Below are 11,899 nucleotides of genomic sequence, written 5' to 3'. Positions count from 1 at the left end.
CCCGTGCGGCGTCGGGAGGGGCCTGAGCGCATGCGCGGGACCCCCCCCTTCGGGGGGGTGGAGCCGCTCGGTGACGTCACGACGCGCAGGCGCTTCCGGTTCCGGGGCTCTGAGGGCGGCGCTTGCGACCCCGCGTGGAGCAGCGGCGGGATGCGGCCAGGTGCGGGGGGGGCGACTGGGAGCAACTGGGAGCGACTGGGAGGGACTGGGAGAAGGGGGGATGGAGGGACGGGGGGCTGGGACGCACTGGGAGGGACCTGGGGGGCAACTGGGAAGGAACTGGGGGGCTGCTGGGGGCAACTGGGAGGCTACTGGGGGGGAACTGGGGGCAACTGGGAGGGAACTGGGGGGGACTGGAAGAGACTGGGAGGATACTGGGGGGGACTGGGAGAGACTGGGAGGACTTGGAGGCGTTGGGAGATGCTGGGAGGGAGTTGGGGGACCCTGGGAGGGAACTGGAAAGGATTGGGAGGGAACTGGGGGGGACTGGGAGAGACTGCGAGAACTTGGAGGAGTTGGGAGATGCTGGGAGGAAGGTGGGTGGCCCTGGGAGGGAACTGGGAGATACTGGGAGGGAACTGGAAAGGATTGGGAGGAAACTGGGGGCACTGGGAGATGCTGGGAGGCAACTGGGAGACACTGGGAGGGAACCGGGGGCTACTGGGAGATACTGGGGGCACCGGGAGGGAACTGGGAGGCACTGGGACATACTGGGAGGGAACTGGGTGCACTGGGAGGAAACTGGGAGGAGGCGGGAGGGAACTGGGAGGAAACTGGGCATACTGGGAGATGCTGGGAGAGGACTGGGGGAACTGGGAGGGAACTGGGGGAGAACTGGGAGAGGCAGGAATGGACTGGGGGGGAACTGGGAGACACTGGGAAGACTGGGAGGGACTGGGGACTACTGGGCAGACTGGGAGCAAACTGGGGGTGACTGGGGATACTGGGGGGGGATACTGGGAGCCAGGAGGGAACTGGGAGGGAACTGGGGGAGAACTGGGAGAGACAGGAATGGACTGGGGGGGAACTGGAAGACACTGGGAAGACTGGGAGGGACTGGGGACTACTGAGCAGACTGGGAGCAAACTGGGGGCGACTGGGGATACTGGGGGGGGATACTGGGAGGCAGGAGGGGACTGGGAGGGAACTGGGCAGACTGGGAGCAAACTGGGGGTGACTGGGGATGCTGGGGGGGGGATACTGGGAAGCAGAAGGGAACTGGGAGGGAACTGGGCATACTGGGAGCAAACTGGGGGCAACTGGGGATACTGGGGGGGATACTGGGAGGCGGGAGGGACCTAGGAGGGAACTGGGAGGCAACTGGGCGGACTGGGAGGCAACTGGGCGGACTGGGAGGGGGCGCGGGGAGGCAGGAGGGAACTGGGAGGGAACTGGGCAGACTGGGAGCTAACTGGGGGTGACTGGGGGGGGATATGGGGAGGCGGGAGGGGCCTGGGAAGCAACTGGGAGGCAACTGGGCGGACTGGGAGGGGGCGCGGGGCGGCCTGCGCCGGCGGCCCAGTTGCTCCCAGTTGCTCCCAGTGCTCCCAGTTTGAGCTGCCGCCTCCGGCAGGTTTCACCCCCCGGGGGGGTCGCGGCGGCTTCGGCGACCGGGGGGGACGCGGCGGCTTCCGGGGGGGCCGAGGTGAGTCCTGCCCCCTCCCAGTCCGCCCAGTTTCCCCTCCCAGTATGACCAGTTCCCCCCTCCCAGTACGCCCAGTGCTCCCAGTACGCCCAGTGCTCCCAGTATGACCGGCGCTGGGGGACGCCAGAGCCGGCGACGAAGCTCCCGCCCCCTCCCAGTCTGCCCAGTGGGGCGCCGGGGCCTCTCCCAGTTTGCCCAGTAGCTCCCCAGTCCCCTCCCAGTTGCTCCCCAGTCCGTTCCCAGTTTGCCCAGTAGCTCTCTCGTCCCTTCCCAGTTTAGCCACTGGGGCTTGGCGCCTCCTCCCAGTCTGCCCAGTTGCTCCCCCAGCTCCCTCCCAGTCCTCCCAGTAGCTCCCCAGTCCCCTCCCAGTAGCTCCCCAGTCCCGTTCTCAGTCTGCCCGGTTCCTCTCTGCGTTCATCCCAGTTGGCCCAGTAGCTCTCCCATCCCTTCCCAGTCCCCCCAGTGGCTTCTCCATCCCCCCCGCCCCCTCCCAGTCTGCCCAGTCCCCCCCAAGTCCCCTCCCAGTCCCCCCAGTAGCTCTCCCACCCCCTCCCAGTCCCCCCAGTGGCTCTTCCATCCCCCCCGTCCCCTCCCAGTCTGCCCAGTCCCCTCCCAGTCCCCCCAGTAGCTCTCCCACCCCTTCCCAGTCCCCCCAGTGACCCCCCCGCCCCTCCCAGTCCCCCCCAGTGCCCCCCAGTCCCCTCCCAGTCCCCCCAGTAGCTCTCCCATCCCCTCCCAGTTCCTCCAGTGCCCACCTGATCCCTCCCAGTCCCCCCCCAGTGCCCCCCACCCCCCCCAGTACCCCCAGTGGCTCCTCCATCCCCCCCAGTCCCCTCCCAGTGCTCCCAGTCCCCCCCCAGTCCCCTCCCAGTCCCCCCAGTAGCTCTCCCACCCTCTCCCAGTCCCCCCAGTGGCTCTTCCGTCCCCTCCCAGTCCCCCCAGTGCCCCCCCCGTCCCCTCCCAGCCCCCCCGCGGGGCGGGGCCTCGTTAGGGGCCTCGTTAGCGCCGCTGCCCCTCCCGCAGGCGGCGGCTTCCGGTCCCCCGGTGGCCGCGGTGGTGGCGGCGGCGGCGGCTTCGGCGGCGGCGGCCGAGGAAGAGGAGGCGCCGGGGGCCGGGGGGGCCGCGGGGGCCGGGGGGGGCGCGGCGGCGGCGGCTTCAAGGGCGGCAAGAAGGTGACGGTGGAGCCTCATCGGCACGAAGGTACCGGGGGGCCCAGGCGTCCGGGCGGGGGGGGGTAAATGGGGTGGTTTGGGGGGGCTGGGGCAGATGAAGGGGGCGCCGGGGGGCAGTTGGGGGTGGCCGGGGGGCAGTTGGGGGTGGCCGGGGGGCAGTTGGGGGGCGCCGGGGGGTAGTTGGGGGTGAACAAGGGCAGTTGGGAGCAGTTGGGGGGCGCCGTGGGGCAGTTGGGGGTGGCCAGGGGCAGTCGGGGGGTGCCGTGGGGCAGTTAAAGGGGAACAGGGGCAGTCGGGGGTGGCCGTGGGGCAGTTGGGGGCAGTTGGGGGGCGCCGTGGGGCAGTTGGGCGCCGTGGGGCAGTTGGGGGTGACCATGGGGCAGTTGGGGGCAGTTGGGGGTGGCCATGGGGCAGTTGGGGGCAGTTTGGGGGCACCGTGGGGCAGTTGGGGGGCAGTTCAGGGGCACCGTGGGGCAGGTGAGGGGGGACAGGGGCAGTTGGGGGACACTGTGGGGCAGTTGGGGGACGCCGGGGGGCAGTTGGGGGCAGTTGGGGGGTGGCCAGGGGCAGTTGGGGGCAGTTGGGGGGCAGTTGGGGGCACTTGGGGGTGGCTGGGGGCACTTGGGGGCAGCTGGGGGTGGCCGGGGGCAGCTGGGGGGCAGCCAGGGGTGGCCGTGGGGCAGTTGGGGGGCAGTTGGGGGCACTTGGGGGTGGCCCTAGGGCAGTTGGGGGGCGCCGTGGGGCAGTTGGGGGGCACCGTGGGGCAGTTAAGGGGGGACGGGGCAGTTGGGGGTGGCCGTGGGGCAGTTGGGAGGCAGTTGGGGGGTGCCGTGGGGCAGTTAAGGGGGGACGGGGCAGTTGGGGGTGACCGTGGGGCAGTTGGGGGGCAGTCGGGGGTGGCCGTGGGGCAGTTGGGGGGCGCCGTGGGGCAATCGCGTCCCCGTTGCCCCCAGGCGTGTTCATCTGCCGGGGGAAGGAGGACGCGCTCGTCACCCGCAACCTGGTGCCCGGCGAGTCCGTCTACGGCGAGAAGAGGATCTCCGTGGAGGTGGGGCCACTGGGAGGCACTGGGAGGCACTGGGAGGGCAGTGGGAGCAACTGGGGGCGACTGGGAGGGCACTGGGAGCGATTGGGGGCAACTGGGAGGGCACTGGGGGGGCCTGGGAGGGCACTGGGGGCAACCGGGAGGGCACTGGGGGGACCTGGGAGGGCACTGAGAGCAAGTGGGAGGCGCTGGGAGGGCACTGGGGGCAACTGGGAGGCACTGGGAGGGCACTGGGGGCAAGTGGAAGGTGCTGGGAGGGCACTGGGGGCAACTGGGAGAGTGCTGAGAGCCAGTGGGAGGCACTGGGAGGGCACTGGGGGTAACTGGGAGGCACTGGGAGGGCACTGGGGGCAACTGGGAGAGTGCTGAGAGCCAGTGAGAGGCACTGGGAGGGCAGTGGGAGTAACTGGGGGCGACTGGGAGGGCACTGGGAGCGATTGGGGGCAACTGGGAGGGCACTGGGGGGTCCTGGGAGGGCACTGGGGGCAACCGGGAGGGCACTGGGGGGGCCTGGGAGGGCACTGAGAGCAAGTGGGAGGCGCTGGGAGGGCACTGGGGGCAACTGGGAGGCACTGGGAGGGCACTGGGGGCAAGTGGAAGGTGCTGGGAGGGCACTGGGGGCAACTGGGAGAGTGCTGAGAGCCAGTGGGAGGCACTGGGAGGGCACTGGGGGTAACTGCGAGGCACTGGGAGGGCACTGGGGGCAACTGGGAGAGTGCTGAGAGCCAGTGAGAGGCACTGGGAGGGCACTGGGGGTAACTGGGAGGCACTGGGAGGGCACTGGGGGCAACTGGGAGGCACTGGGAGGGCACTGAGAGCAAGTCGGGGGGACTGGGAGGCACTGGGGGAGGACTGGGGGCTACTGGGAGATACTGGGAGGGCATTGAGAGCAAGCGGGGGGGACTGGGAGGCGCTGGAAGGGCAACTGGGAGGCACTGGGGGAGGACTGGGGGCTACTGGGAGGTCCTGGTGGCAACTGGGAGGCACTGGGGGCTACCAGGGAGCAGACTAGAAGCCATGGGGAGGGACTTGGGGAGAACTGGGGGGCAACTGGGAGGGACTGGAGGCAACTGGAAGAACACTGGGAGGGACTTGGAGAGTACTGGGAGAGCAGTAGCGGCAACTGGGAGGCACTGGGGGCAACTGGGAAGCGCTAGGATAGGTATAGGGGGTACTGGGAGGGACTTGAGAGGACACTGGGGGCTACTGGGAGGCACTGGGGGAGGACTGGGAGGTCCTGGGGGCTACTGGGAGGCACTGGGAGAGGACTGGGGGCAACTGGGAGGGACTTGGGGGGAACTGGGAGGAACCAAGGTGGGACTGGAAGGGATCCAGAAACAAGTGGGAAGAGCTTGGAGAACACTGGGAGGCAACTGGTCGTGACTGGGAGGAACTGGGAGGTGGCACTGGGGGAAAATGGAAGCTCTGGGGGGTCCCAAGGGTGTCACCGCTGGGGGTGGCACCACCTCGGGGTGTCCCCTGTCCCCAGGCTGGTGACACCAAGGTTGCTTGTGACACCTGGACCTTCTCAGCCTCCAAACTGGGAGCACTGGGAGGTGCCACTGGGGGGTGTGAAGGTCCCAGGGGTGTCACCGCCAGGGGTGACAGGTCCCAGGGGTGTCATGGCCAGGGGTGACAAGTTCTTGGGTGTCACTCATCCCTAGGATGGTGACACCAAGGTGGAGTGCCATCACGTGGACCTTCTCAGACTCCAAACCGGGGGTACTGGAAGGTCCCGGGGGTGTCACCGCCAGGGGTGACGGGTTGCGGGGGTGTCACCGCCGAGGGTGACGGGTCCCTGGGGTGTCCCCTGTCCCCAGGACGGTGACACCAAGGTGGAGTACCGCGCCTGGAACCCTTTCCGCTCCAAGCTGGCGGCCGCCATCTTGGGGGGCATCGACCAGATCCACATCCGCCCGGGGACAAAGGTCCTCTACCTGGGCGCCGCCTCGGGGACGACCGTGTCCCACGTCTCCGACATCGTGGGGCCGGTAAGGACCCCCACCCTCCCCCCCGCCAGGCGAGGGGACACGAGGTCCTGTGGTGAGGGGACGTGGGGACGGGGTTGCGGTCTCCTTGGGGACATCGCCGTGGTGTCCCGGGGCGAGGGGACATGGGCATGGAGTTGCGATCTGCTCGGGGACATCTTCGTGACGTCCTGGGGCAAGGGGACGCAAGGACGGGGTTGTGAGCCCCTTGGGGACGTCACCGTGGGGTCTCAGGAGTGAGGGGACGAGTCATGATCCCCCTTGGGGACATCTTTGTGGTGTCCCAAGGCTGAGGAGACTTGGGGATGGGGTTGTGCCCCCCTTGCGGACCTCTTCCGGGTGTACCACAGGTGAAGGGATGAAGGGATGGGGTTGTAATCCCCTTGGGGACATCTTCACAGTGTCCCAGAGGTGAGGGGACTTGGGGACGGGACTGTGATCTCCTTGGGGACATCACTGTGGTGTCCCGGAGGTGAGAGGACACAGGAACGGGATGGTGAGCCCCTTGGGGACATCATCGTGGCGTCCTGTGACGTGGGGACGGCGTCGTGGTTCCCTTGGGGACGTCACTGCGGTGTCCTGGGGTGAGGAGATGCGGAGACAGGGTTGTGGTACCCTTGGGGACAGGGAGGACTCGGGGATCCTCAGATTGTCCCCACGCCTGGCAGATTTGCGTCCCCAGAGGTGCTTTTGCCCCAAGGTCCTCCCCACGGGGGGGGCAAATCCACGTCCTTCTCCTCACGCTGTCCCCACGGGGGGGCAGCTCCACGTCCCCAGGGGTGACCCCCGGGCTTGGGGACCTCGGGGACGTCCCCGCAAGGGGGTGTGACCTTGCCCGTCCCCCAGGAGGGGCTGGTCTACGCCGTCGAGTTCTCCCACCGCTCCGGCCGCGACCTCATCAACGTGGCCAAGAAACGCACCAACGTCATCCCCGTCATCGAGGACGCCCGGCACCCCCACAAGTACCGCATGCTCATCGGTGAGCCTGGCCCTGGGGGACATCGTTTTGGGGGTCCCTCAGGAGGTTTTGGGGGTTCCTACAGAGAGATTTTGGGGTCTTGGTGTGTCTAGAAGATGATTTTGGAGGTCTTGGGGACAGCTCAATACACCCGGGAGAGGTTTCTGGTGGTGTTTTGGGGGTCTGGTGGACCTAAGGTGGGTTTGGGGTTGTTTTGGAGGTCCTAGAGAGGTGTCTTGGGGTCTCAGTTTATCTAGGACATGATTTTGGAGGTCTTGGGGGCATCTTGGAGTTCTGGTCAGTCTGGGGGCAGCTCAGTACACCCGGGAGAGGTTTCTGGTGGTGTTTTGGAGGTCTGGTGGATCTAAGGTGGGTTTGGGGTTGTTTTGGAGATCTTAGAGAGGTGTCTTGGGGTCCCAGTTTGTCCAGGACGTGATTTTGGAGGTCTTGAGGGCATCTTGGAGGTGTGGTGGTCGGTCTGGGGGGCAGCTCAATACACCCGGGAGAAGTTTCTGGTGGTGTTTTGGGGGTCTGGTGGACCTAAGGTGGGTTTGGGGTTGTTTTGGAGGTCCTAGAGAGGTGTCTTGGGGTCTCAGTTTATCTAGGACATGATTTTGGAGGTCTTGGGGGTATCTTGGAGGCGTGATGGTCAGTCTGGGGGCAGCTCAATACACCCGGGAGAGGTTTCTGGTGGTGTTTTGGGGGTCTGGTGGACCTAAGGTGGGTTTGGGGTTGTTTTGGAGATCCTAGAGAGGTGTCCTGGGGTCCCAGTTTGTCCAGGACGTGATTTTGGAGGTCTTGAGGGCATCTTGGAGGTGTGGTGGTCGGTCTGGGGGGCAGCTCAATACACCCGGGAGAAGTTTCTGGTGGTGTTTTGGGGGTCTGGTGGACCTAAGGTGGGTTTGGGGTTGTTTTGGAGGTCCTAGAGAGGTGTCTTGGGGTCCCAGTTTGTCCAGGACGTGATTTTGGAGGTCTTGGGGGCATCTTGGAGTTGTGGTCAGTCTGGGGGCAGCTCAATACACCTGGGAGAGGTTTCTGGTGGTATTTTGGGGGTCTGGTGGATCTAAGGTGGGTTTGGGGTTGTTTTGGAGGTTCTAGAGAGGTGTCCTGGGGTCCCAGTTTGTCCAGGACGTGATTTTGGAGGTCTTGGGGGCATCTTGGAGGTGTGGTGGTCGGTCTGGGGGGCAGCTCAATACACCTGGGAGAGGTTTTTGGTGGTGTTTTGGGAGTCTGGTGGATCTAAGGTGGGTTTGGGGTTGTTTTGGAGGTCCTAGAGAGGTGTCTTGGGGTCTCAGTTTGTCTAGGAGAGGATTTTGGAGGTGCTGGGGGCATCTTGGAGGTGCAGGTGGAAGGTCTGGGGGCATCTCATGGCACCTGGAGAGGTTTTGGGGGTTTCCTAGGGGTCGTTTTGGGGTTTGGGAGGCCTAGAAGGGGGTTCAGGGTAGGGGTTGGGGGTCTAGGAGAGGTTTTGGGTGGCCTGGGGGCATCTTGGAGATGCAGGTGGTGGTTTGGAGGCAGCTCAATACACCTGGGAGAGGTTTCTGGGGCTTCTTAAGGGTTGTTTGGGGGTTTGAGGGACCTAGAAGGGGGCCCAGGGTGGGAGTTGTGGGTCTAGGAGAGGTTTTGAGGGGTCTGGGGGTGTCTTGGAGGTGTGGGAGGACATCTGGTGGCATCTCCTGCCACCTGGGAGAGGTTTCTAGTGGTGGTTTGGGGATCGAGGGGACCTAAGGTAGGTCTAGGATTGCTTTGGGGCATCCTAGAGAGGAGACTTGAGGTCCAGTGTGTCTAGGAGAGGGTTTTGGAGGTCCTGGGGGCATCTTGGAGATGCAGGTGGTGGGTTTGGGGGCATCTCAGTGCACCTGGAAGAGGTTTGAGAAGGTCCAGGTGGGTGGTTTGGGGTTTTGGGGGGCTACAGGAGGACTTAGGAGGAAGTTTTGGGGTCTAAAACAGGTTTTGAGGAGGTTCCAGAAGTAACTTGGGTGCTTCTTGGTATCTTGGGAGGTTTCTGGTGGTGGTTTGGGCACCACAGGGAGGTTTGGGGACATCTCGGAGGACCCCGAGCGTGGTGGCGGTGGCTTTTGGGTGGTCCTCGGCCCCCCCCGGTCACCCACCCCGCCCAGGCATGGTGGACGTGATCTTCGCGGACGTGGCGCAGCCGGACCAGTCGCGCATCGTGGCCCTCAACGCCCACAACTTCCTGCGCAACGGCGGCCACTTCGTTATCTCCATCAAGGTAACGAGTGGGGCTGGTCGCCGACCAGTAACGGGCTGGGGACAACCGGTAGTGACCAGTAATGGGCCGGTGACAACCAGTAGTGACCACCGATGGGCTGGTGACAAGCAGTAAAGACCAGTTATCAGTTGGTGACAACCAATAGTGACCACTAATGGACCGGTGACAACCAGTAGTGACCAGTAGTGGGGCGGGGACAACCAGTAGCGACCAGTGATGGGCTGGTGACAACCAGTAGTGACCGCTAATGGGCCAGTGACAACCAGTAGCGACCAGTAGTGGGCTGGTGACAACCAGTAGCGACCAGTGATGGGCTGGTGACAACCAGTAGTGACCGCTAATGGGCCAGTGACAACCAGTAGTGACCAGTAGTGGGCTGGTGACAACCAGCAGCGACCAGTAATGGGCCAGGGACAACCACTGATGGGGTAGTACTGGACCAGTGACAACCAGTAACGGACCAGTGACAACCAGTAACAGGCCAGTGACAACCCACAGTGACCAATAATGGACCAGTGACAACCAGTAACAGAACCATGACAACCAGTAAGGACCAGTGATGCACTGGAGGCAGCTAGTAAAGACCAGTAACAGACTGGTGACATCCAGTAGCAAACCAGTGACAGGGCAATGACGACCAGTAGTGACCAGTAAGGACCGGTGACAACCAGTAACAGCCCAGTTAAAGCAGAAACAAGTGGCGACCAGTAACAGGGCAGCGATGGCCAGTGACAGGCTGGGAATAGCTGGTGGCAACCAGTAACAGCCCAGTACTGGCCAGTACCAACCAGTAACAATCTAGAGGCCCCCAATACCAACCAGTAACAGCCCAGGGGTCCCCAGTAATGACCAGTAACAACCAGTAACAGCCCAGTAGCGACCAGTAACAGCCTGGAGCCCCCAGTAGTAACCAGTAACACCCTAGAGGCAGCCCAGTAGCGACCAGTAACAGCCCAGGGGTTCCCAGTAACAACCAGTAACACCCTAGAGGCAGCCCAGTAATGACCAGTGACAGCCCAGGGGTTCCCAGTAACGACCAGTAACACCCTAGAGGCAGCCCAGTAATGACCAGTGACAGCCCAGGGCTTCCCAGTAACGACCAGTAACACCCTAGAGGCGGCCCAGTAATGACCAGTGACAGCCCAGGGGTTCCCAGTAATGACCAGTGACAGCCTGGGGGTTCCCAGTAACGACCAGTAACACCCTAGAGGCGGCCCAGTAACGACCAGTAACACCCTAGAGGTGGCCCAGTAACGACCAGTGGCAGCCCAGGGGTTCCCAGTAACGACCAGTAACACCCTAGAGACAGCCCAGGGGTTCCCAGTAACGACCAGTAACACCCTAGAGGCGGCCCAGTAATGACCAGTGACAGCCCAGGGGTTCCCAGTAATGACCAGTGACAGCCTGGGGGTTCCCAGTAACGACCAGTAACACCCTAGAGGCGGCCCAGTAATGACCAGTGACAGCCCAGGGGTTCCCAGTAATGACCAGTGACAGCCTGGGGGTTCCCAGTAACGACCAGTAACACCCTAGAGGCAGCCCAGTAATGACCAGTAACAGCCCGGGGGTTCCCAGTAACGACCAGTAACACCCTAGAGGCAGCCCAGTAACGACCAGTGGCAGCCCAGGGGTTCCAGTAACGACCAGTAACACCTTAGAGGCAGCCCAGTAATGACCAGTAACAGCCCAGGGGTTCCCAGTAACGACCAGTAACACCCTAGAGGCAGCCCAGTGATGACCAGTAACAGCCCAGGGCTTCCCAGTAATGACCAGTAACAGCCCAGGGGTTCCCAGTAACGACCAGTAACACCCTAGAGGCAGCCCAGTAACAACCAGTGGCAGCCCAGTAACAACCAGTAGCAATCTGGGGGCGACCAGTAACGACCAGTAACAACCCAGTAAGAACCAGTAACACCAGGGACAGCCCGGGGGGGGGCAATTCCCCCCCTTTCCCGTTTTTGCCCCAAGACTCCCCGTTTTGGGGGGTTTTGCCCCCTCCACCCCCATTCCTGCCCCAAAACTCCTCATTTTGGGGGGTTTTGCCCCAAAACTCCCCATTTTGGGGGGGGTTTCACCCCTTTATCCCCATTCCCCAGCCCGGACCCCCCCATTTTGGGGAGTTTCACCCCATAATCCCCATTCCCCCCCCGGACCCCCCCGTTTTGGGGGGTTTCACCCCAGGACCCCCCATTTTGGGGGAGTTTCATCCCACCCATCTCCATTCCTGCCCCAAAACTCCTCATTTTTGGTTATTTTTTGCCCCTAAATCCCCATTTTTGGGGGGTTTCACCCCCTCATCCCTGTTCCCCACCCCGGACCCCCCCGTTTTGGTGGGTTTCACCCCATAATCCCCATTCCCCCCCCCAGGCCCCCCCCATTTTGAGGAGGTTTCATCCCACCCATCTCCATTCCTGCCCCGAGACTCCTCATTTTTGGGTTATTTTTGCCCCCAAACTCCCCATTTTTGGGTTCCCCCCCCCGGACCCCCCCGTTTTGGGAGGGGTCACCACCGTTCACCCCCTTTTTTTCGGCCCCCCCCAGGCCAACTGCATCGACTCGACGGCGGCGCCCGAGGCCGTCTTCGCCTCCGAGGTGAAGAAGATGCAGCAGGAGAACATGAAGCCCCAGGAGCAGCTCACGCTGGAGCCCTACGAGCGCGACCACGCCGTGGTGGTGGGCGTCTACAGGTGCCGCTGGGAGCCACTGGGAGCTACTGGGAGCTACTGGGAGAGGGGCCGGAGCGGGGCCACGGGGGTGCTGGGGACCTCCGGGTTGGTGCCGCTGCTCGCGGGCCACCGGTGGCACCTTGGGGACGTGCTGGGGGGTGAGGAGACGCAACGGGGACGGGCGTAGGGGGC

The 11,899-nt window shown here is 64.1% G+C and overlaps 1 protein-coding gene across 1 annotated transcript in view; it reads left to right on the top strand.

Moving 5' to 3' along the window:
* Positions 1–95: 95 nt before the first annotated feature.
* The window catches only part of LOC106500513 (dual specificity tyrosine-phosphorylation-regulated kinase 1A-like), a 32,614-nt gene continuing 20,810 nt past the window's right edge, over positions 96–11,899 (top strand). The window contains exons 1-8 of the mRNA XM_067316786.1: positions 96–160; positions 1,574–1,645; positions 2,669–2,845; positions 3,771–3,865; positions 5,683–5,853; positions 6,697–6,829; positions 8,929–9,041; positions 11,583–11,816. Of these exons, the coding sequence (XP_067172887.1) occupies positions 151–160; positions 1,574–1,645; positions 2,669–2,845; positions 3,771–3,865; positions 5,683–5,853; positions 6,697–6,829; positions 8,929–9,041; positions 11,583–11,816 (1,005 nt within the window). The 5' untranslated portion in view covers positions 96–150. The remainder of the gene's footprint in view (positions 161–1,573; positions 1,646–2,668; positions 2,846–3,770; positions 3,866–5,682; positions 5,854–6,696; positions 6,830–8,928; positions 9,042–11,582; positions 11,817–11,899) is intronic.

This window comes from Apteryx mantelli, unplaced genomic scaffold, assembly GCF_036417845.1.
Source record: "Apteryx mantelli isolate bAptMan1 unplaced genomic scaffold, bAptMan1.hap1 HAP1_SCAFFOLD_122, whole genome shotgun sequence".
Taxonomy (NCBI): Eukaryota; Metazoa; Chordata; class Aves; order Apterygiformes; family Apterygidae; genus Apteryx; species Apteryx mantelli.
Note: the sequence above shows the minus strand (reverse complement) of the source record. Positions and strands in the feature narration are given on the sequence as shown.